This window comes from Rattus norvegicus, chromosome 19 (genome assembly GCF_036323735.1).
Source record: "Rattus norvegicus strain BN/NHsdMcwi chromosome 19, GRCr8, whole genome shotgun sequence".
In the NCBI taxonomy this organism is placed as follows: Eukaryota; Metazoa; Chordata; class Mammalia; order Rodentia; family Muridae; genus Rattus; species Rattus norvegicus.
The window spans coordinates 73,255,035-73,280,345 of NC_086037.1; the positions used below are offsets into that span (position 1 = coordinate 73,255,035).

The 25,311-nt window shown below is 45.0% G+C and overlaps 1 protein-coding gene across 6 annotated transcripts in view; it reads left to right on the forward strand.

Annotated features, from left to right (window-relative positions):
* The first annotated feature begins 1,522 nt into the window (after positions 1 to 1,522).
* The window catches only part of Nrp1 (neuropilin 1), a 155,149-nt gene continuing 131,360 nt past the window's right edge, over positions 1,523 to 25,311 (forward strand). For 3 of the 6 annotated variants that reach the window (XM_006255827.5, XM_006255826.5, XM_063277785.1), the window contains exons 1-2: positions 3,268 to 3,872; positions 7,478 to 7,652. In XM_006255827.5, the coding sequence (XP_006255889.1) occupies positions 3,800 to 3,872; positions 7,478 to 7,652 (248 nt within the window). In that variant the 5' untranslated portion in view covers positions 3,268 to 3,799. Of the gene's footprint in view, positions 1,601 to 2,829; positions 2,970 to 3,195; positions 3,873 to 7,477; positions 7,653 to 25,311 lie in introns of those variants that run through there. The other 3 variants (NM_145098.2, XM_006255825.5, XM_063277784.1) reach the window with 3 other exon arrangements.

Here is a 25,311-nt window from a genome sequence, read left to right on the forward strand (position 1 = left end):
CTAACCTCAGAATCCTGATCCTCTTGCCTCCTGTTCCAGAGTGCTGGGATCACGACTCCAGACCACTGCGTGTGGTTGTAAATTGTAGTTTCTTATTCTTTCCACAGTTCTCTCCTTCCATGTCAGATGTTGGTTAGCTCCCAAGAATTCTTTCGATTGTTTTTCTATAGCTGTAGATTGTGTTTTAAAAACAACGCAATGCGTCATCGTCATCTCGAATGCACTTGATTTGGTTTTGAGCTAACTGGGATCCCCGTGTTGTACCCATCCCCATTTGTGCCCTTCAGAAATAGGTGGCTCCAAAGGCCTTCTGGGAGCAATGACTCTCCTCTTATTTCTAACAAATTGATGTGGTTCGGTGAAAGGAGCAGGGTGTTTCCACCCAGCTAGTTCATACTGGCCATGCTCAAACAGGTTGCATCCTCAGCAGTCCCTGAGGTGGTACTGACCACAGACATCCTCTATCCAGCACGGTTAGGGCAGCAGATAGATAAATCACCTGAAGGTGGAAGCAGGCCCTGTCTCCTAGGCAGATCTGTGATATCAAGAGGAGGAATGTGTGCACGAGACCAAAATAAAATCAAACTAGGAATACTGCCAAATTCTTCCTCTGTCTCACACTTGCTCTCCTATAAAGCCAGTCTGTCTCCCTGGGTGGAGAGTTGCAGGTATCTTAAACGGCCTATCTCTTCTTGATGGAATCTTACGGCACAGGAAAAGGCTGTTAACCAGAATGGTTAGCAATATACCAATGGCATGAGCTGACAATTACTAATTAGGGCGGCTGGGTTCCATTTCGCAGCACCCACTGTGGAAAAAAAAGGAATCTAGGGAAGCCTCAGATAAGCCTAGTCCTGGAAAATCAGAGAGAGAGAGTTTTAAGTATGTCTCCCCTAAAGTACACAGAAGGCATGCCTTACCAGTTAGAGAAAAGCTGTCAAGAGAACTTAGGGACTGAGCCAGAAAAACAGGAGTCCTTCACTGGTACCCCAAGCTTCAAAGCCCTTTCTCCCCCTTGTCTCTGGGTTTGAGGAACTGGCTTTCACAGGGAGCACCAGCTGATCACTTAAGTGTCTCACCTGTACCCCTTAGCTCAATCCGACCCAGGGCAGATTGATTAAATAACAGCTTCACCTGGGCGAGCGAGCCGGGCATTGGGATTCCTCTTCCGAAAAAGACAAGGATCTGGATCTCCACAGTTTTGGCCTGATTTCCCTTTTATGTCGACTCGCCAAGTCCTCCGAGACACCGGTCTCTTGGACTCCAGGGCTAAGGTGGCTCCGGGTCACCCTGAGTCTGAGGCTTGCCCAGCACAGTTGGAATTGGCAAGGATGCGCCCGATGCCTGGCGTAGGGAGGTAGGGACACGCGCTCCCTGTGGCAGATTGCCAGCTCCCCTCCACCCCCAGCTTCCCCACCCCGCCACCACTCTTGTTCCTCCCACCTCAGCTTTGCCCTGGGCGCGGCTATCGCCTAGACCTTGCCTGCAGAGGGCCAACGGCCTCGCGACTGCCCCTTCCGCTCGACTCAGGCGTTTGACTCCCAGCCTTCTGGCACGCCCAACCCACCCGGTCTTCCATAAGGGTCAGAGAACCAAAGAGGTAGCTAGTGGCGACTAACGGAGGCGCTCCAGGGCTGGCTCTCTACACAAGGGGGTGGCTTTGCGGTGGGGCAGGGAGGGAGAGGCTGCGTTGGAGGCGGGCTCGGTAACCAGGGCCGAAAAGAAGGCTGGACTCTGGAGCCAGTGGGTCCTGCGCCGGAGCCCAGGCTGGAGATCCGCGCAATGCACAAGCTTCAGTTCAGCGCCCAGTCCAGACACCCAACGCAGATTCCTGGCCTGGGGCACCAGTGTCCCCGGGTGTCCTTTCTCCCTGACTGACCCTAATTTTTCAGCCAAAACCTTTGACCAGAGTCTCCTTGCCAGCAATCCTAAATCTTTGCCAGCCCTTGCACCAGGTAGGAGTTAGTCTCTGTGGTGGTAGTGTGTCTATAAATGCCACCTCCCAGAAGGCGTATGACCTTTTCACCTTATCCACCAGCTCTTTCCGAGGGCATAGAGTCTCTTATACTCGTACTTGATCAGAGGCCTCAACCAGTTTAAGTCCCTGGGTGTCCTTGCTATTCATAAGCCAAACACCACCTGCTGCAGTTCTCGGAATGCCCTGGAGGATGGAACCGGACGACGTGGGGGAGGGGAAGCACTGGGCAGACGCGGGGGACTGGGACGCACCTCTTCTGTGGGTGGCGGGTGAGGCTGGAGGACCAGTAGACACAATTGCCTGTAATCTAAACCTGGCACTACGAGACCCTTGCAAAGATCATCCTGTCACCCTCATGAGGGGTCCTTGCCAGTCTTGTCCTTCCTTCAGGGTGCACAGAAATGGGCCCCTCCACCCTTAGAACCTTGGACCCCTGATTCAGATTCTTGGAGTTCTACGTGGCTGCTCTGTGTCTGTTGGCGGCTGCCCCCTAGCTGAAAGGCGCGCCACCATCCATCCTCCTGGCTCATGTAACCCCAAAGGAGAGGGCACCAAATCTCGGGGAACAATGCAGCCTGCAGCGTCAGGGGTGGAGATGGGGGGTCGGGTACCCAGCCTCGCCTTTATGCACGGCGAGGTGGTCTTGTTCGGCTGCAGCCAGGCTCCGTGCTCCAAGAAGGTCTGCCTATGTTTTACGTGGCAGAGGCACGGTCGCAGTTCTCTAGTAGCGCGTCTCCCAGAACAGCCTTCTTCTTCTGGTCAACAGTCTTACTCGCAGCATTCTGGAGTGCCTGGCTGCTTCCCGCCCCAAACCTCAGGCTGGCACCCAGGAAGTGAAAGCAAGGACTGACGCGTGATCCACACCACCTGGGGCGCGGGTGACTAGGGATTTGGAGTTCCTTGAAGTAGCAGCTAACCCCGGGCTCTCAGAACTCCTGGGCTCCGGGATCCTCAGCCTAGCTCAGTCCTGGGGTGCAGAGATCTCGCCAAGGTAGACTAGCTGATCACTGGGGCTGGTACCACTAGCATTGCCCCTCCTGACACACACGTGTCCTTGCGCTATGGGCACAGACTACTGGCTCCCCAATGACCTTCTTCCCGCGGAGAGCACAGCAGGGTGCCCGGAGGTGGGGTGGAGGGGGGAGCCCAAAGGACCGAAGGAGAAAGCGTGCAGAGAGAAACTTGTGTCTCCGAATCTCCAGCCAGGCAATCACTGGCAGAGCTGTGCGGGGAGGGGGCGGGAGGAAGCGAGGGAAGGGATCTGGGAGGGAGGGGGAGGTCGGAGAGAGAGGCGGGTGCCAGTGGAGAAAGTCCTCGCTCTCCCGCTCATCTTTTCATTGCTCTCTCTCCTTCCCGCAGACAACCCGGACCTCCTCTGGGCGCCAGCTCCTCGGCTCCAACCCGTCCAGAATCAAGCGGGATTTTTTTTTTCTTTCCCTCTAGAAATTGGCTTTGGTGTGTCGCCCGCCCTCTCCCCTCCTCCTCGCAACTCCTCCCCTCTTTTTTTCCTCCTTCTTCTTCTTCCTGAGACATGGCCCGGGCAGTGGCTCCTGGAAGAGGAACAAGTGTGGGAAAAGGGAGAGGAAATCGGAGCTAAATGACAGGATGCAGGCGACTTGAGACACAAAAAGAGACGCGCTTCTCGCGAATTCAGGCATTGCCTCGCCGCTAGCCTTCCCCGCCAAGACCGGCTGAGGATTTTATGGTTCTTAAGCGGACTTAAGAGCGTTGTTTCGGATTGTTAAGATTCCCGTTTGCTGGGTTTTCCTCCCTCAATCGTGCTCTCCCGCGGCTGCCTGGGGACTGGCTCGGCGAAGGAGGATGGAGAGGGGGCTGCCGTTGCTGTGCGCCACGCTCGCCCTTGCCCTCGCCCTGGCGGGCGCTTTCCGCAGCGGTAAGTGACAGCCGGAGGCGGGAGCGACCGGAGTGCCCGGGGCTGCCGGGTTCCCTCGGGCGAGGGGGTTCCAGCCCCAGCCACGGGACGCGCGCACGACTGCCGGACGCAGGAAACTTGCCTGTGCAAGGAACAGAGAAGTCAGGGTGTCTGGGGCAGGAGGACCACAAGCCCTCCGCCCCCTGCTCCAGTTGGTTGCTGGCTTCTCTTGCCTCTGTTTCGAGGCAGAGCTGCCTACCTTCCCAGATCAGCACACCAATTATCTTAATAATGTTTCCTCCCAGAGGCAATTAAATGAGACTCCCTTTCAAAAATCTGATGGCTGCTGAGAGTTAATGAACACTTCATCGGGAGGACTTCCTGGTTCTCCTCGAAACATCCCTGCTCAGTTTCCTCTGGTGGGCCACACCAAGAGATAGCGGTCAGTCTTGGCGCTAGAACTCTCTCTGCCGCCTTTGTAAACCGTCTGTGATCAGTCTGAAGTATGAATGAAAGTCGCACTGTCAATAAAGGCTTTGGATCTATTCAGTGCGAGGCACCAGCGTATCTGAGAATCCGTAACCCCTGTTGCAGTCTCCAGTTGGCTTTTAAAACCACTCACTGTTAAGTAAATGAAAGGCAATCCTGGGTATAAACAGTACCCTGGAACCTAAAGAGTGTGTTTAAAATGGGATCTGGTACGAATGTGTTCCGCGTCTCCTGGAAAGGTGCTGAAGGCTAGGCAAGGGCTGATCGGAACAGTAGATCTTTAGCTTTATATATTAACTAATAGCTAAATGTTTACTTTGTCTGGCTTAGATTTCGATCAAAGTAATTAGGAAAAAAGTGCACCTACTACTTATTGTGGTATATTGTTTTAATAAGAGCCGAGCGGAGGGGCTCTACCAGGAAGAATTTAAATCACTCTTTTATGATAGAAGTTAATCTCCTTAATGTGTTTTCCCTGGTTTTTTTTTTTTTTTTTTTTTTTTGTGATTTCAACTATAGATCTCCCCCAACAGGTACCAAGCAGTGTTCTCAAAAGATATGCAAATATTTTTGTGAACACGGCTGGAATTCAATTTATTAATGAATTCGAGTTGGCGGCATCTTCCTATATACTCTGGAAGGGAAGCCAAATACTCAAAAAAATCATGAATGTGGAGTTCAATTTGTTAATGAACCTGAGTTGGTGGAGTGCTTCTGTAGTCTGGCAGGGGTTGAAATGTCTATTTCCTCTAAGCAAAAGAACTCAAATGCTTAGACCTCAAATGGTTAGCCTTCATAATGCCTAAGGACGGAGTGGTGGTCCTCAACTTTCCTAAGGCTGCAATCCTTTAATATAGTTCTTCATGTTGTGGTGACTCCCCAAACATAAAATTATTTTTGTTGCTACTTCATAACTGTAGTTTTGCTACTGTTATGAATTGTCATGTAAATGTTTTTGGAGAAAGAGTTCTCTCAAAGGGGTAGCAACTCACAGATTGAGAACAACACTGGGTTAGAGCCATGTTGGGGTACCCAGAAGATGGTCGTGATAGCCAAGGTGAAGAGTATTAAGACTTGTGTAGTTCTGACAGCACACACCACACACACACACACACACACACACACACACACACACACTTTTTAATTTTCTTAGCAGAAATGTGGGGAATGCTGGGAATCTGGACTCCACTCAACTGAAACCCTATTGCTATGCTTGAGGTGACCAGGGCCAACACATGCCTCAGTAAGCCTGTAGTCCTCTTAAAACCATATCCACCTCCTCCCAGTAAGTGTCTACTAAATTAATTCATTAACCTTATTTAGGACTAATGGTCCACAGTCATTAGGAATCGCTCTCTCCTAATCAAGTGTTAGAGAGACTGAACAGAATGTGGGAGTCCAGCAGTCCACATTATCTTATTACACTGTCACTTTCTCAGAAGTCACAGATTAAAGTGCTCTGGTGTGGTACCAACCCCACCTCACTGTCTTCTGAAGTGACTATCTGTCGACTGTTTTATTTCACTCTCCTAACAGATGCCATGGTGGCTACACAGAACTGGAGTGACTTAATGAGCTGGGGGGGGGGGGTGTCATTCTCCAAGATTTCTGTACAAAATAAAATAATGCCAGAGCCTCCGCAGAATCACACCACCGAGCTGGCTAACATCATTAGCTGCGATTCTGAACATTGGTTGCAGCATCAGTTCTTCCTGAAGACCTAAAGCTTTTAAAAAGCCAATGGGAAGAGAATGTGTAGGACCAACCCCCTCCAATCTAAGAAACAGCCAGAAACATCTAGCAATTGGAGAAAACAACATAATTTATATTGTCTTCTTTTTAATTTATGGGAAATGACTTCTGTAATGCATGTAGCTTTATGCATTTTTGATATGCACTTCATCTTTCATTTCCATTTGACCTGGTTTTCCTGTAATAAAATTCCGTAGATTTATAAATTCATGCTGAGAGCAAAGAATGCCATTCTCTTTCCACAGGGAATCTATTAGATGTAATATTAAAATCTATATATACCATTACTGGATGTTTGTGATTGATAGGCTTATATATTTCAGTGTTTCGTACCTGTACTTCTTACATAGTTTATGCACCAAATTTTTATTGCCTAAAATTAAGCATCAATAAATGGGGTGGCATTTGCAGGCTGTGGCTCTCCTGTGTGAGACCCATAGAGAGTGACAGTAGCGAGCTATGCTGAATTGTAAACCAGCCCAGAGTCTGGTTTATTTAGCTATTAGAGAATCACTTCCGCATTTGAGTTCTTGTCGTGGTGTGGTAGTGGTTTATTTTCCAGTAAAGCCTAAAAACTAGAGAGCCTCTTCTTCCCGGGATGTGAAAATGTAGCTCACCATCTGTGATACCTAGACCTCAGTGGCCGGGGCTTCCCCTAACATTTAGTAGTTAGAATTAATGCTGTGTGGCTCTTTATTTTTCTTTCTGCCCCATTGCTTTGATCTGGTCTCCAAGGCTGAGCAACTTGGATAAGTGAAGCCGAGTTCTTTCTGCATCACCAGCTGCACTTTGTTCTCTGTTGATCTGAGTCTCAAAAGCGGAGATAACTCAAAATCACTTAGATTTACAGGCAGATAAAACAACAACAAAAGGAGGTTAGGCTTCAGGCCAATCGAAGTCCTGGGAGACGGTCCCCACTGGTCAATGACACTGACCAGGCTTATCATCAAAAAGCCACTTGCAATGAGTGGCATCTCTTAGGCGCCTCCCACCTAGAGCTGTTCCCTAACATGATTACAGGTCTTGGAAGATAATTAAGTCTAGCAGGAGCTCCCAGGGGGCTGTGTTAACATCAATTGAGGGGATTTAATGTTTTTAATGCTGGAAGACCTCTTTCTTTGGAGGGGACTTTGGGTGGGAGGGAAACGCATCTCAGATCTCAGTATGCTTTCTGTGGAAGTCATGCCCCTGCAGATTAAAGAGGGATGCTTGGTGGTATGGAGTTCTTCGTGTCTAGGGTCACATGGAGGGTTTGCAGGGGACACTTCACTGTGGAGTTCCCTTAACTGACAGAATGTCTGCTAATTGTCAATGCACATGTAAAAGCTAGAAGACGCAACTGTTTGTAAGGGAAGAGATCTGCTAAAATGTCATTTTTGTTGCAGATAAATGTGGCGGGACTATAAAAATTGAAAACCCGGGGTACCTTACATCTCCCGGCTACCCTCATTCTTACCATCCAAGTGAGAAATGTGAATGGCTAATCCAAGCTCCGGAGCCCTACCAGAGAATCATGATCAACTTCAACCCACATTTCGATTTGGAGGACAGAGACTGCAAGTGAGTGAAGGGAGTTTGAACAGGGCGCCACAGCACCATCTAGTGGTCATGAGTATCCGTGCTATGAGTGTGTGAAAGCAAATGAGCGGTCCCCAGACTTAGATAAACTTAATTATTAGTGGTGTGGAAATGAAGTTACAAGTAACCAAAATGTCAGTCTGTATTTAAATGTTTGTCTTCTTTCTGTTGACATCATTTGGTTTTGAAAATCTTTTGTTAAGAAAGGTGTGGTGTGTGGTTCTTTCTGGAAAGGGTTTTGAGAAAAGGCTTGTGTTTTCTTAAGTACTATATGGGTCACCAGTATACATGATCTGCAGATGGTGGAGTTGGGTGTGTTTTTTTAAACAAATCTGTGGCTCATTTAATGATTTTAGAACTGTATTTCTCGTGGCTGGGGACTGTAGCTCTGTGGCAGGGGCTACCCTAGCACTCTGATCTGAAAGATTGTATTGAGTTTGACGTGAGAAAAAGCAAGTGGTCATATAGTATATAGGGTGAATTAGAGGGTTTATTATTATTGTTATTTTGTTTGTTTGTTTGATTTGTTTGATTATTTGTTTGTGACGGGGTCCTCCAAATGTAGCCCCAGATGTCCTGGATCTCACTTTGTAGTTTGGGCTGACTTTGAGCTTAAAGATCTACCTGTCTCTGCCTCCCAAGTACAGACATTTGCTACTGTGCTGAGCTTAAGCAAGAGTTTTAAATAATAGGTTAATTGTGGAAATGTTTATGAAAATGATTCATTTAAAATGCGCAAATGCAATGAGAACTTAGGTGTGTATGGGGTTAGAGCTCATCTGTCTTACCTGTCTGTCTCTTTCAACTTGAAGTTACTATGACAAGTTTCATTGTCCCAATAGCATTTTACTGTAGAGACCACCTAAATGACGCCTATACTCTTTACATGGAAATCCTGGTTATAGATGTGGTATTTCTGCTTTTGCATGTATGAGGTGGACCACTGAAGACTCCATAACTCAATGTTCTCCACATCCAGGACCACCTCTTGGTGTCTTGCCAATGAGATCCCACATGATCTCACTCTGAGGAGTTCAATCTCCAGTTTGAGTTTAAATAGTAATCTTAGTGGAGACAGTTCTTAATGTGAACTGAGCTGTGTTGCAGGCATGTACAATGAGGAAAGCTGCTCTGTTGCGTGCTTTTAATCCTTTTTGTAGAGAACAGAGTGATATGAAAACATTCCCACCTGTACAAAGGACTCAGAATCTGTTGATTTTGTGGTGTGCTAACAGCCAGATGTTCATAGTCAGGGTATCAAGGTGTCTACTTTATTCAACTTGCTAGTGTCCAGTGAATTAGCAGAAATCCACCAACAGAAGATGCATCTGTGAGTGACTGGCATACAGGGCTGCATTCTGATTCTGGTTTATCCAAGTTCCAGCACTGGGTTGACTTTTATTTTACCCTTTTTTGTTTTTTTCTGAAGTCGAGGACCGACCCATGTTCTACCCTGAGCTAAATCCCCACCCCCTGGATTGACTTTTAATCTTTTGTAGAATTACTAGAATGTTCCAGTGCCTTCTAGAAAACAGGGCATTGTTTGGATGTTGTTGTTTGGAAGTTCTGGGGGTCAAACCTAGGACTTCATGGACACTAGGTAAGGGCTCTATCACTGAGCCACACCCAGCTTATTAATATTCTTTATGGTGACTGTTACAGTGCTAATGGTGAGAATAACTTAGATAATGTGTTCTCGGGTATATTTCTTACATCTTGACAATGTTTAAAACTGCTATAGGAGATATTTCCAAGAAACTCTGGCAACACATGATTCCTTTCAAAATAAAGTATTCTTAGATTTCAATAAACTCACGTTTACTGATTTCCAACCAGGAAATTATGACCACATCAGTGTGTCACAGAATTAAGTGCTCTGAATAACCCTAGTCATCAGAGGTGTCATGGTAACAAATGTTCAGCAGCCACTCTGAGGAGGAAGCAGATCAGGTCCTGATTTGTGATTTTGCTCATGTTCATGTCTTGAACGTTCCACTATGGACAGTTTCCAATTTCTTGTGTGACGTCACCTCACACACTTGACAAAAAAAAGGGGGGGGAGGGGGATGTGCATTCATTCAGCAATGGTTCTGAGACCTGGTGTATGCTGAGCCCAGGACATCCTGTAGTAGAAGCTTGGGAGCAATGCTAATTGATAAACTGTTATGTATAGATGGTGCTTTTACACACACACACACACACACACACACACACACACACACACAAATACATGCATACACAGGCTGCCTCAAGAAATTGATGGTGGAAAATGATGTATGGGAAACTTTACATGGTTATTTGTCATGCTACAGGGTAGAATGTGACAGGAGTAGGGGACCACCTTTTTAGTCCATTTCCTTCCTTAAAAAAGACAATCAGGGGCTGGCAGGACGGCCCAGTAATTGAAAGCACTTGCTGCCAAGCCTGAGTGACTTTGTTCAATCCCTGGGAGCCAAATGGTTGAAAGAAGAAACCTATTGCTTCAAGTTGTCCTCAGGCCTCCCCACGTTCACTGTGGGACAGGGGCAGGCACACACACACACACACACACACACACACACACACACACACACACACACACATTGTACACACAGCTTTAAGAAAAGATTACTTCCATAAAAGTCGTGTGGTGGTGAGTTTTGAGGCGGTTTGCTTATGAGTTTATTTGTTTGCTGCAGAACAAAGTGATCTCTTAGTCATCACAGGTCAGGCTCCATGCCCTAGAAGAAGCCACCAGCATTTAAAAGCTGATTATTCACTCTGGTGAAGGCAAGGAGATTCTGCTCATGGCAAATGCCTTGGTGCCTCATTCTGAAGTGTGGCCATGTGGCCTTTTTCACAATGAAACACTTCAAAATGTTACAGGGAGAGTACCCTAAGCATGGTCTCCTCCGTCTTTCTAGGTCCTACCTGGTTTCTGGTCACTGTTGAGGGTGGCAGTTAGTTCCGTTCATTGCGATGGGCTCACAGTCACAGCAGGTGCTCAGAATTCCCTGAGAAGGTGGAATTCACAGAGATTCTTTAAGAAATAGCCTGTGTTGCTTTGTCCTCTGACTGTATGAGAACCTTTATGAAACTGAGTTCAGTACGCCACCTATCACTCTCTCTGTAGGAACTCCCGGTAAGCTCCGCAGATCATGGTGGTCCACACCAGCAACCCCAGCTCCCATGAGGTAGAGACAGGACAGTCAAGACGTCCAGTTAGACAGCAGGCCTGAGACGAGTTGGAACGCATGAGTCCCTGTCTCAGTGAGCAACAGTTGTTCCCATTCCCCTTAGTTGGGATAGTTGGCGTAGTTTACATTTCTCCATCTTTGGCTGCAGTATATGGCTAAAGCCAGGGAAATGATGTGTGCGCTAAGGCTATTGAGTTGCTAGTGGAATAAATGAGGTAGCCATTGTGAAATTATTGAGAAGCTAAAATCTCTCCACCAAGACGTTTTCATCATGGCTGTGACATCAACAATTTGGTTATTGTTAGAACATTTGGGAATATGAAAGTAAATATATGTCAAACTAAACGTATTGATCCTGTAATGGGTTGAATCTCACATAAATACAACCCATACTTTTTTACTTGAAATTACCACTATTTGTCCAGTCAACTTTCACCACGAGAAAGCAAGCAAGAAATCAATGTCTTATAACATTCCTTGCGGAGAAGCATCTTTGAGACCCAAGGAAGCATTTCTCTTTCCTAGGGTAGAGGGCTGGGCACGTAATTAGACCAGCTAAGTACTTTGGCAGGGAAAAATCTCTTTAATTATCATTGTTTTGTTTGTAATTATGTAAAAGCCACCCTATGACTCTGATGATATAGGATATAATCATGAGATTTTCATGTAAATGATACTAAAACTGAGCTAGTTCATAATTAAACTGTGGGCTTACTTTACAAAGTAAGGGTTAGGGTCTCACAGTGGCTGGTCCTTGGGGAAAATGAATGAAGATGTCGTTGCTGAGATTCTTTTTTTTTTTTTTTAACATATAACACTACGTGTTGACGCTGCCATTCAACTGGGTTCGTTACACAAAAGCATTGAAACCAGGGTAATATGACCTCTTTCATTCTTTCACTGAACAAGGTGTAGTGTAAATCAATCAATGAACAGAAGAGCAGAGCATCTGTCTTCAAGGATAACAAGGGGCTAGAGTTTCCAGCTGGATGTTCTTGTATTGATATAAGAGACAACACTAGAATGTTCTGAGAGGAGAAGGTGTTGGGGAGATGGAAGAAATGATAATTTCTCCTTTCACACCTGCAAAAATCCTGCATGTTTGGAAGGCATCAAAACACCATTAAAAGTAGATCAGCTGAGAATCTCTGAGAAAGAAATTTCCACTGTACATTGGAATTGTTGAACTGGTCAGAACTCGCTGTTCCAAGGCTTCCCTCAGTGGTAAAGGCAGACATCTTGAGTCTCATAAAACTTTATTTCTGTATAATAAACAAGAATACCATTGACAGAGTAGTTAGGATTTATGAAACTTCTCTGGCTTCCCAGCAATGCCGGCTATCAGCATGATAATTTATAACAGTTTGTGACAAATACTGCCGAGCCGAGAGGTGTGTGGTTACATTCAGATCGGATGTCTTTATCTGGGGAGCAATAAAAATTTCACAGACATTGGGTTAAAAACATTAAGAAAATGAATGTAAAGCTGCAGAAGGAAAAAACTTACAAAGGTGGAGCTGGAGAAGTAGGCACAATGGAGTCTTTATGGATGAGGCCCTGCTCCACTCTGGTTTCTTAACTCACGAGGATGCTTTTCTCTAACTTCTACTGCATCTTCTTACCATCCCCAGTGATGGACATGTTTCTGCTTCTATGCAGCTAAAGGAACCTTTCATTCCTATAACTCCATAGGAATCACAATGATTAACGAAAGATCATAGTCAAATCTGGGGGAGGAAGGACTGATGGACCAAGTCACACTGTGCTTCCTTATTGCTACTTTTAAAATTTCCTAAATGTTCACAAGCTAAAAGACACGACTGATCCAATTTACTTTCGAAGAATACAAACTCATTTATTAAAATGTAATCTGCCCTTTGTTTTTTAAATCTGATTATCCTTGCAAATTAAATTATGTAATTTTACAATTACATAATTTTACTTATTTGCATGACATAATTTTACAAAGTCATTTATTGGCTAAGTCCCATTTTTATTTCCCTGAGTAATATTTTCTGATTTTATTCTTTCTTCCTTTCTTTTTTTCAGCATGTGTTTTTTGCATCAGTTTTGATTTTTAATATCAAAAGTTCTATTTCCTGAGGTATTGTTTCTGGGTATGTGCTTGTGTGTATATGTGTGTTTGTGTTGTATTTATGTGGGTATGTGTGTGTTTGTGAAAGGGAGAGTACATCCAAGATAAGCCCTTCCATCTAGACTTTAACTTTTTAGTATCACTCAGGTAAAAACTAAGCTTTTATTTTATGCAGATGCATACACACAGACACGGGCACACACAGAGACATACACACACAGAGACATGCACTTGAACAGACATGGGCATGCACACACTTATAAACACACACATAGACCTGCATACACATGTAGACATACACTCAGACATGGGCATGCATACACACAGACGTCATATACACGCAGCGACATGACCTCACACAGACATGGACATTCACACAGAGACACGCTCCCTTCTGATAAGGAATTCTGTCCTGCTGAAAACTCAACTCCTTTTTTCCCAGTGGCTAATGTAGACATATCTTATCTTTACTTAATATATTAACAGATACCCTAACGAACACAAAGTCTCCCATCCAGATCTACTTTCTATGTAAAGGGAATTCATAAAGTTCTTCCGTTGTTTGTCTTGAGGCTGGGGGAGGTACATCTGCTCATGTATGTATATCTGTACTAACACAAAATTGTTGAATTACTTCCTCAGTAACTCTCCACCTTATGTTTTAGAGACAGGGTCTCTTCCAGTTTGAATCTGGAATGCACCAGCTTGACTAGACTAGCTATCCAGTGAGTTCCAAGGACCCTCCTGTCTCATTTTCCGTTGCACTGGCACAGTGGGAATCGAACTCAGTTCTAACGTTTGTACAGTAAGCACTGTACCAGCTGAGTGGTCTCCACAGCTCCTCCTTCCTTGCTTTAATGGATCATCTTCTGGCTTTGATCTTGGGTGACTGTTTGGTACTTTATGGGACTGTCAAGCTCAGTTAAAGTAAACAGCTCTTGGGAAAGTAGGAATGAATCATCTTGGGCACTGTTGGCCAGTGCCTACAGCACCCCTAGTACCTACCATCCAGGCAAGTAGCCTTCTGTTTTCTTTTCCCCATTAACACTGATTTCATTTAAACAGGGCCCAAGGTGTTCAATAAAGGGATTTTCTTTGTTACTTTTAATATAAGTACTCACACTTGATAGTGATGTGTTTTGAATGTGATAAAGTAGGTTAGTGTTAGATGTTTGTGTGATCTAAAGGAAGCAGCTAGGGGTAGAAATATGGCTCAGTGGATGAAGTGCACTGTATACAAACTTCATGACCCGAATTCAGTTGCCAGATTCTAGGTAAAAACACCAAGCATGGAGGCATACCCTTGCAATCCTAGCAGTGGGGTAAGAGAGACTGGAAAATTCTTAGAGCTCACTGGCCAGCCAATCTAGCCAAACAATGGAGGCCTGCCCCAGAGTAATAAGGGAGAGAGAAAAAGAGAGAGAGAGAGAGAGAGAGAGAGAGAGAGAGAGAGAGAGAGAGAGAGAGAGAGGGAGAGAGGGGAAGAGAGGGGAAGAGAGGGGGAGAGGGGGAGAGAGGGGGAGAGAGAGGGGGAGAGAGGGGGAGAGAGGGGGAGAGAGGGGGAGAGAGGGGGAGAGGGGGAGAGAGAGAGAGAGAGAGAGAGAGAGAGAGAGAGAGAGAGAGAGAGAGATCAGATAACTTTTTCTGACTTCTGTTAGGATTCATGGGCACACATCTGTATACACACCTAACACCCACAATCTGAGAATGAATGAATGAATGAATGAATGAATGTCACAGCTCTGATATATATATATGTGTGTGTGTGTGTGTGTGTGTGTGTGTGTGTGTGTGTGTGTGCGCACATCCAAACCCAACTTCCAACAGAAGATAAAGGAGTAGGCTACTTGAAATTGTGTCACACTGAAGAGACAAGTCTGTGGTGCTCCCAACTAGAATTGTTTTGGGAAAACAGGAGCCTGAGAAAGGACCCAGGCAGACATGTGCCTCCAGCTCTGTGTGTGTTCTCAGCTCTGTCCTTTCCACCATAGCCTTCAGTAGACATGGCTCAGCAACAGCGCACATGTGCACAAGGAGAGCAAAAGATAAACTTCACTAATTGCAGTTGCCTGTTCATCAACGCTGATAATTGGCGGGGGCAGGGAGGAGAGAGTTAGTGTTCGGATCAGGTTCCAAATGCCTCTTAATTGGGTGTTTGTCAGTAATCCTGAATGTGACAGGCAGTGACTTAGCTGTGCTAGCTCCTCACGGGGATGGGCATCCAGCTAGTCTGTGTTCAGATGGCCTGTGTCTGGGATCTAGGTCAGTTAATGCTGTCATGTGGCTGAGATGATGCAGACAATTCAGAGAGCCCTGGAAGCAGTGCGTCTGCTCGCAGTGACTACATTCTTCAAACAGAGGCAAACAAACCACCAATCATCTCTTGGCTCCTGTCAACTCAATGGCTCAAAAACATTCATGTCCACTAAGGAAATAGTGGCCTTCTAGCATGGATCCATCCATACAGACTCGGTATGTATTTACTGGATCTCATTTGCTTAGCGTGGCTTCTACCCTCCTCTTGTATAAATTCCTATGTGTATTCAGGTGCAAGTGGGATCCACTTGTTTCTGCCCATCCCATTTAGCCATACCAGGCTTTTTCAAAGGGACGTTGAGGATCCACATCCAGGTCATCAAGTTTGTGTTTTCCTTTGCCCTCCAACCCAACTCTCTAGCCCTCTCCTTCACGATACCATAGACTGCTGATAAGGAGCAACTTGGTAGCTTCTGACTTCGACAGCTTCGCCCTGAGTATGTGTGCTTGGGGCTTATGATCTCACTTCTTCCTCACGAGTGTTTTAAACACCATGGACATGAAATCAAGCCGGAGAAGTACAAATGCAATGCCCAAGTACTCACCTGTTATACCGAACACCTTACTGCTGCCCTTGCAGCAGAAGGTACATTTGTGTGAAAGATTTCTGAACTGTTGCCAGTCATTTCCTTCCCTGAACCGTCTCCAGCCAATGCTTAAATATAAACCCAATAATTCTGAGTGAAGATTGAGCCTTTTGATTAATTAAAGCACTTGTGAATCCTGCAGAGGGCTGGTTGGCGATTTCCTACTCTGTCCCAAGTTGCTGTCGGTTAGGAATGAAAGTCATGGTGGGGGTGTCTAAATTCTGGTGCCTCTGGTTGGTGGTTTCTGAACACAAGGCATGTGTTTCTATAATGGTTGCCTAAATCTGGTAGCTAGGCCAGGAATGGCATGAGTTTATTTGTTGGTGGTTAAATGGATGTTCCAGATACCAGCTGCATATTTAGTTCCCGACCCCAAGTAAAGGGGCCACATTTCCTTGTAAACACTGTATATTTATTTAATCTCAGGCAGATGTCATAAAACTTCCTCATAGTTCCCCACTCGTCATGTTTTATACTTTTATTTTCTACTGTGGCCCTGGAAGAGCTCAGGGGAGAATCCTTGGCCAGGTATTTGCTTCCTATGACAGAGGAGTTTTCTGAGGAAAAACAGACCCTGAGAAGTATTTTGTTGTTATCTGGATAGATACATTGAACAAGCAGCCAAATCAGGACAGAGGTGTTTCCTATGGCTTTGGTGACAGGCTAGCCTGTCACGGGAAAGCTTCCAGTTCTTTCCTGATATCGCCTTCTACAAGATCTTGAGTTTCTGAAGACCAGGCAGAAATAGTCAAAGCTATGATTCTCATGCAACATTGCAAGATCTCCTGTGACTCCCTGATAAACAGATACTGTGAACAGAACAGGTGCTGTAAGGGCCCAGCTACCACAGACACATGATGCAAACCAGAATTTAGTCTTAGGAACAAAAATCAATCCAAAACCTTCAAAAATATAAAGTTTCCCATGTTAAATGGAACAAAGAAATATTTGATACAAACATATGACAGCTACACAGGGCCACATTATGTGGAGTGCCTCTAAGGTGGTACTGTGCTCACATGGTCTCGATAAGAGACGGTGATGTGGGGTTGGGGATTTAGCTCAGTGGTAGAGCGCTTGCCTAGCAAGAGCAAGGCCCTGGGTTCAGTCCCCAGCTCCGAAAAAAAGAAAAAAAAAGACAGTGATGTTTGTTCTCAGATAAGTTGAGGAAGTAGACATTAATTTCCTAAATATAGAAAAAAGATAGAACGAGTAAAAGTTTTAGTTTCTAGAGATGATCATTCTTTGGAAAACATGGTAGACCACAAAAATGACAAATTCCAACTAAGCAGTGTGGGCATTCACTCCCTCTACCTCACTATTGCTTTTTTCTTGTTTGACACTCCCTTATTGAGATATCTCTTTCTACTATTTGGTTAGTGTTTGTATTCCCTCTGGTGTCTTTCTCCTAATGCCAAGTTCTTTGTCCATTCTGGGTTGTGCTGAGCAATACACTGTGTATGTTGGTTCAGTCTCAAGGCATATTCCTGTTTCCCTCCTTCGTTTTCTTGCCTCATGTCTGATGTATGTGCAGGTTCATTACTGAGAGCTGGGGATTCCTGATTGCCAGGGGACCGTGTTGGCAGTTCCCTGTGAGGAAAGGCCCTGGTGAGAATTGAGGCCAAGGGTTATAATTGCCCCTCAGCCATTCATTCCCATCTGTGAGACAGGAGACGGTTCATATGGGCTGGATCCCAATTATATGTGAATGGTGTGATTATAGCACAGTTAGCAATGCTGCTTTGACACTATCAGCCAGTGTACGTGGGAAGATGAAACAATGGGCCAGGTTGCTTACTGTGAGGTCTGGAGACACCTCAGAGGCACAGCTTTCTTCATCTTTAAATTTTATATTGGACATATTTACATGTATGTGTATTGGACACATGCCTGTTGTGATATGAGTGTGAAGGCCAGAGGACAGCCTGTGAATGTTGGTTCTCTCTTAGCACTGTGTGGGTTCCAAGGATTAAATTCAGCTCTTCTAGTTTTTTCAAGCAAGCACCTTTAGCTACTGAGCCATCTTGCCAGTCCTCCAGTCCTTTGATTATCATATATTGGTTATATACAACAATGGGTTTTTTGTTCATGCATTATCTTCCCAGCTAGTTCCCTTCTAACTTCTACTTTCATGCCTTTTCCCATGAATGAGAGATTCGGTGAGCTTCACTGAGGCCTCTTTTCTTCTGGAAGTGTGCGGTCTTCCTTCCTCCCCTATCTCAGGAACACAATGCTGATGGATACAAGACAAATGTTAAATAAAGCCTAGGTATGACTTGGGCAGGAAGTGCATCCGCAGGTTTTGTTCCTTAAAATAAGTTCAGACTGTAAACAATAACATCCACATCCTTGGGAGGAGACACAAATATTTCCAAAGTCGTGCATAGCCACAGGGAGATAGCCCCAAGAACCTCTCTCTAAGGTCTTGAAAAAGTGATGGGGCTCTGATCAGTTTCTAAACAGCAGATGGGTGGAGTTGCTAGCATGCCTCCTAGAAGATGGTATCTCAATATCACATGCTTGATAGTAAAAGCATGTGTGTTTCTTGTCCTGTGTATCCCTGAGGGTTTGGAAATATGCCTGGCCCATTCAGAGAGTGAACCAGCCAGTGCTTAAATCCCAAGACAGGAGCCATTTTGCAAGAAGGACAAGCCATTGTGACCAAAAGTGATCTCATAGATTTTTATACCATACTTTCACAGGAAAGGGCCACTGTGGAAATTAATATTTAAAACAGGTAACTCATACATGCGTCCCTCCCTCTATTAATACCTGCTTACTTCCTTTAACTTCGACATCTCCTTCCTCCATTTTTAGCTTCCTCAGATTCCTCAGTGGTGAAGGGAGAATCTTGGAAGAGCATGCTCTCAGGGAGAACCCTGAGAATTTTAATAGATGGGGTGACTCTTTCCAATCCTTGTCCCCAGGTCACAATGATGACCAGCTGTTGAGGACATGAATTTATATCCGAAATGCTTGGAAAGGACTTCATTTGAAATGACACAGGTGTGACCAGGAGCCCAGCCACAGGAATTTGCTTTCCTTTTTTCTTTTTAATGGAAACCCCTGAGTCAAAAGGATTCTGCAGGACTTTTCTCGTCCTTGAAAAGAACTTCATCTTTGGTACTGTCACCCTTTAAATATGTATTCTGTCCCACTCTGGGGACTCCCGCCTCAGCCTCCCCAAAACTGAGCTTTTCTCTCACTGCCTGGAGTTGTGTGTGTGCCAGCTGTAAGTCAGGGCTCCATTCTGGTGTCTCCTTACTCAAATGCTATCTCCCATGAATTTCCAGACTATTGGTCATTACATGGTCCTAATTTATTTTATGTGTGTCTGTGAGAGAGTTGTTCACATACGTGCATGCTGGTAATGTGGAGTTAAAAGTCAACTTTCAGGGCCATCATTTTGATTTTGGAGACAGGGTCCCTTACTGAACTTGGAGCCTAATGACTAGGCTGAGCTGGTTGGCCAGGGAGCCCAGGGACCCACCTCCTTCCACTTCCCAGGTACTAGAATTGTGCCCAACTTCTCACATCAATAGTGGGATCCAACTCAGGTCTTCATGCTTTCGAGGCAAGCACTTTACTGACTGAGCCATCTTTTCATCTGAGGGGTCTGATTTCTTTGTTCAACATCAATACAATCATCTCTTCCTCTCATCCATCTCACAGCATCTACTTTGCTATGTTGTAACACTGGCTTGGCTGGGCCTTCCCTTCTTGCTCTGAATCCTCTTTGAAGGACCTCTTTGATCTCAGCCACCTGGCCTAGTTAACTCCAGATCTTACTAGTTTGTTGGAATCCAATTTTGCCCTATTTTCTGGATGAGGCCTGACTAGACTTCATTTCCATAAACAAAGAATCACATTTTATACTGTCCAAGCCAACATTTTCTCTTTTTGTTGTCCCTTCATCCCTGTTTCCCCAAATTTGAATCCCTGAGCCACACTGTGATCTCTGCTTGTTCCCTAAGTCTTGCCAGTTGAAACATCTCAGAGCCATGAGTCTTCAATCTCTCAACCTTTTTCTGTCACACTCAAATTCTACTCCTTACTCCTGCCTCAGCCTCCCCAAAGCACTTTCCCCATACTTACTCTGTTTAGAAACATCAGAGTTTCTTTTGCCCTGTTGCCTGCCTGTGCCTTTCAGTCATCCTTGTGTATTGTTGGCTTGTGTCTGGGCTCACATCCAAACCACCTTCGCATAAATTTAACACAAATAAGTGGGGGCCTCTGCTCCATCTGGCAGCTGTATGTGCTGGATATGAGTATCTCGGTTAGAGAAGATGGCCTAGTTTGCATTCCCAACAAAAAGGCCTAAATCCATTGGCTTACACCAACCAGCAAAATGGAGTCCCTGAATCCTTGGTATGAAGAAATAACTGGAGCAGAATCTAAGCGAGCCCTAAGAGTGGCTGTGCTGGAGTGTTTTCTAAGGTGGAGGGTGAGGCGTTCACCTCGCCCTGGTTCACACTTCACCCTTTCTTTTAAGACAAAATCTCGAGTAGCTTAAGATAGCCTCATACTGGAGGTGAAGCCTATAATAATCTTGACCTATGGTCCTCTTGCCTTCAGCTCTCAAGTGCTGGGATTATAGGTATGTAACTGACATACCTAGATAACCCCTCAACCTTTCTGTAGCAGTGTAGCAACAGGCAGGTGCACAGTTTCAAGAGCCAAAAATCCCTGCAGCCCCAGAAAGGTGCTTTCTCACTAGCTCTCTGGTGTCTGCACCTGGGATAGCTTCAGATGCATCCGGTATCTATTCTAAAGAGACAAACCAATGACCACAACAAAGAAAACCCAGATACAGTCAGCCTCAGCATCCTCATACCCCTGCACATCTGCAGCTACGTAACAGAGAGTAAGGGATGCAGGACTTGTGTTTCCATGGAGACAGAAGCCAGACCAGTCTTGGACAAATGACCTGCCAAACTCTTAGCTGTTCTATATTGTGCCATTTCTGTGTCTGCCTGTCAATCCCTGGAGAAACTTGCTTAGCTAGTGATGTAAATGTTGTAAGTATACAGTGAGACTAACTTGCTTAGCCTCTATTAGCTATATGTTTTAAGTTTCCTGTTTCTGGACATCTGGTTCATGGGATGGGAAAGGAGAGGGAAACCCTGGTTTCTCAGCTGTATTGACTTCATGTAGGAGGGCACTGTTCCCCCAGGCCCTGTTGCCATGTGTGTGTGTGTGGACTCCCTCCTAGAGACTGAGCCTGGCGCTGAGCAAGTCTGCCACACTCAGATACCTCACACTCACAGCTCAGCTTTTGTTTCCTGCTTGGCTGCTGCTTCATCCTTACCTTTTCTCCTTACTTGCTTTTAAGTCCATTATTAACATGTTAGTTATGCAAACAACTTGTTTCACTATGACATTTTCATACACCTATATTATTTGTTGTGATACACTCATTCTCTGTTACCCTTTCTCACCCACCTTCTATTCCCTCTGGTCCCCTTCTTCCCAAATAATCCATCTTCTACTCTCACGTCAGTCTGCGTGCGACTCAATGAGCTTCTTTAGCGCTACATAGAGGAGCATGGGTGAGACGCTATTTACAGGCACACGGACAACTTGCCAGTACTATGCCACTAAAGAGAAGAAATGCCACTCCCTCCTGAAGCAGCCATAACTGACTACAGATCCTCAGGGTAGGGGCAGGGCCTTGTGAACCTTTTCCCCTAAACTCTGCTTTTAACCTGGAGCATAAACCCACAAAAATAAGCACACACTATGGGGTCCCACATACTGAGTTGATGTACAGCCATGTAGTGGTAAACATGCCTGAGTCTTCAAACATTTTTCACTTCTTAATGATGAAAATGTTCCGAATCCGCAGTTACCCTACTGTGTGCTAGCACACCATTATTCTACAGGAAGCACCATGCACCATCACCTTTCTTCACCCCCTCCCCCACCCCATCCACCTTCAAGTTCCTCTCCGTGGACACAGGCGACAGTGTTCTAACCCTAATTCATACCTGGCAGTTGCCTGCTTTAGACTTTTTGCACGTAGACTTTACTGATTCTTAACCTATGGGTGAGTGCACTGCCTCTGAGCAAAATTGTTGAGAACTGGGAGTGGGCTCACACGTACTGCTGCTGGGGTGCACGCCATCCACACAGACGGCGGAGACTCACATTGCAAGGAGCAGTGTGCGTTGCAAGCCAAATCGGAGGTGTAATTTAACATAATATGCAGTTGATAGCTCTAGTATTAACCTAAACTTCAATTTCATCACTACCACAAAAGTAGCTTTTACTTTATCTTTTCATTCAACAAAACATTAAAATTAGATTGTAAAGAGTAGAAATTACACTGGAAAAAAAAATACAAAGGAATGGCAGCAGGGATTTTGTTAATGAATCCCACCTCACTCTTTGAGTCTCCGAGGCAGCGCCTATGTAATAAGCTGTGTATCTATTTGTAAAACAGACTCAAATTAAGGGGCTTATTCAGATGCCATTGTGAAAACAATTTTCTGAGATTGTGGTCTATCAACAGGAGATAAGATGGCACGTCGTTGTAGCCCGCTGAGGCCCATTATGAATATTCTATTTCAGAGAAGAATCACACTGTAAATACAATGTTCAGATTCATTTATTCCCATAATAGCATTTTTTTTGCAAAGGTGCAATTTCATAATTTGACTTAGCATTGATAGTGCATTCCAAAGCTCTTTCTAACCACTAGTTAATTCACACATCCCCAGGAAATTGTTTATTTGTACTAGGCCCATTTAGAAAAAAAACAACAACAACAACAACAACAACAAAAAAAAACCCACTCAAACACGTAAAGATGAAATGTTTTGCTGAAGGCTGAACAAGGACAGGGGTGTGATTAAAACCTGCTGTCCTCCTAAGTGTGTTCTTAGCACATCTGCCTAGGCACATCTGAACAATTTAAACAAACATGCTTCCAAGCAAGACAGAAGATTCCTGCTAACGGCTCCACGGCTGATAGGAAACTTGGTTGAGAAAACACAACATAAGCCCTTGGAGACGCAGGATGCAGATGGAAACGGGCCCTGTTGATAATACATTTCTCCTCTTTGTGGTCCTTCTGAGCCAGATTTTCATTCACTCAACAATCAACAATGAACTGACATCAAAAGTTACCTAGCTTGCTCCCAGTGTCAGTTAGGGAAAACATGGTATTTATAAAGCCCATGTTCTCTCATAGTCACATCTTTCCCAAATCAGACCTTGAGAATGAGACTGCTTGTGTTTCTTCTCCATATTCTCTTGGGTGTAGAAAATATACTCAACAGTATACAAGGCCAAAATGGATAGTGAGCTGTTTAGCATTCATCAGGGCATAGATTTGGAAAAAAAATAAATATGGTTATAAATTCCAGACCCGAGAACTTGGAACTTGGAGGTGATTCAGGCATCCCCACCCCTACCTCCCCCTAACTCCCTGCTAATGTGTCTTTGGACGCCAAGTTTTTTCCCCTGGAAATTTCATCCATAGCCTAGTAACTCATTCACTCACCCACCCACCCACCCACCCACCAATTTATGGGCTACCTAGAAAGCACCAGTTAGTGTTGTATTGAGAGGTCACACATCAAAACAGCTACCATCTCTGCCTTCATGACATTGCTATCTAAAAAAACATGGTAAATTGCCATGGAGATCTGCCTCCTTAAGATGCCTCTTCTGTGTACCCACCATGCCATTCTAATTTGCTGGTCTACCTTATCTCAGTCTTCAGTTGACAGAATGTGTACCCCTGGAACCTATACATGTTCTAAACAAGATGTCTATGACAAGCATTTGCCTGAGGCATGGGTTTTGTGGAGGATTTGCACAGTCCCTGGTTGCTGGTTGTCTATAGCCACAAGACTCTTCCCTGTTCTCACCTTCAATACTCTTGTCCAAGTACACTCAGTTCCTGGATTCTATGCAAGGCTAGTGTATGCCTGTTCCCCAACTCCTGCCTCTACTTACTGACTAGCTTTAACTGCTGCTTCTCCCTTTTCTGCTGGAATTCTATCTTAACCAACATCTTCATTATCCAATCTGGGGTGTTCCTGGGCAGGTCTTATCCCTTAGTGGGGGCCTGAACAGCCAGTAGGCATGATTTCATGTGGGTTTATTGATAGTCTTGGGTACCATTTTACTGACTGTTCAAGTGACTCAAATTATACATAAAGGACGAAAAGAAATCTCTTCTTCGCCCAACTCAAGCCAAGTCTAATGATAATTATACAATAAATATTTATAACTCAATGGTGAGTGAAAAGCTTTATATTTTTCCTTTTTGTTTTCATCTTCTCCAGTGAAAGGACCCCTGTGTTCCTGGGTGTGACCAGCAGTAATAGAAACAGAGAAAAAAGTACGTTCTGAAGGAGATGCATGGGAGCTAGAACAAAGGCAGAGTGGTGGTGAAGTAGAGGCTAGGTAGCTGGCTACCATGTGAATTTCCCTGTCTTTGCACCCAGAATGAAGCATGTCTGACACATGAAGGCTGAAAATGTAAGAGATGCTTCTAAAGTTTTTAGAGTGAGGTGACTGTGCTGGCTAGAGCCCTAGACACAAGCTAAGGTCATTTGGGAAGAGGGAACCTCAATTGAAAAAATGTCCCCACCAGATTGCCTTGTAAGCCAGCCTGTGGGGACATTTTCTTGATGACTGATGTGGAGAGACCTAGCTCATTGTGGCTGGCACCATTCCTGGGCTGGTAATCCTGGGGTGCATATGAAAGCAGGCTGATCAAGCCATGGCTGGCAGAACAGAAAGCAGTGTTTCTCCAAGGTCACAGCTTCAAGTACCGCCTCCAGATTCCTGCCTCAAGTCTTTGCCTTGACTCTGTCAGTGATAAAATGTGATCTGAGATCCGAAAGCTGAGATAAACCCTTTTCTTCCTCAAGTTGCTTTTTAGTTATGGTGCTTTATCAAAGCAAATGAAGTCCCTGGGAAATGGGACACGTTAGCCAAAGAGATTCAGTATCATGTCATGGCTCAAGTTGCAAAGATGAACATTTATCTCTTAGCTTGGAAAACAGAGAAGGGGGGGAGGGAGGGAGGGAAGGAGGGAGGGAGAGAGAGAGAGAGACAGAGAGAGACAGAGACAGACAGACAGACAGACAGACAGACACTATAATGTCACCAAGGGAATCATTTACATGGGTTGATGTTCAAAGGAGATGGGAAGTATAATTACAAGAGAGGTTTCTAAAGGGTGGCATGTGCTGGGAAGATAGCTCAATGGATTGCATTGCTGTTGCAGAAGCCTGAGGACAGAGTTCAAATCTCTTCTAGGTGTTCTGAGCCTGTCGTTCTAGCACTGGGAGATCCAGATAGGCAAATAGATCCTGGGGACTCACTGGGCTAGCCAGTCTAACCAGTTTCTGAACTCCAGTTTCATAGAAAGACACTACCCCAACACAAAAATAAAGTGAACTGTTGAGGAAGACACTCAATATTGACCTTGACCTGTATAGACATAGCGC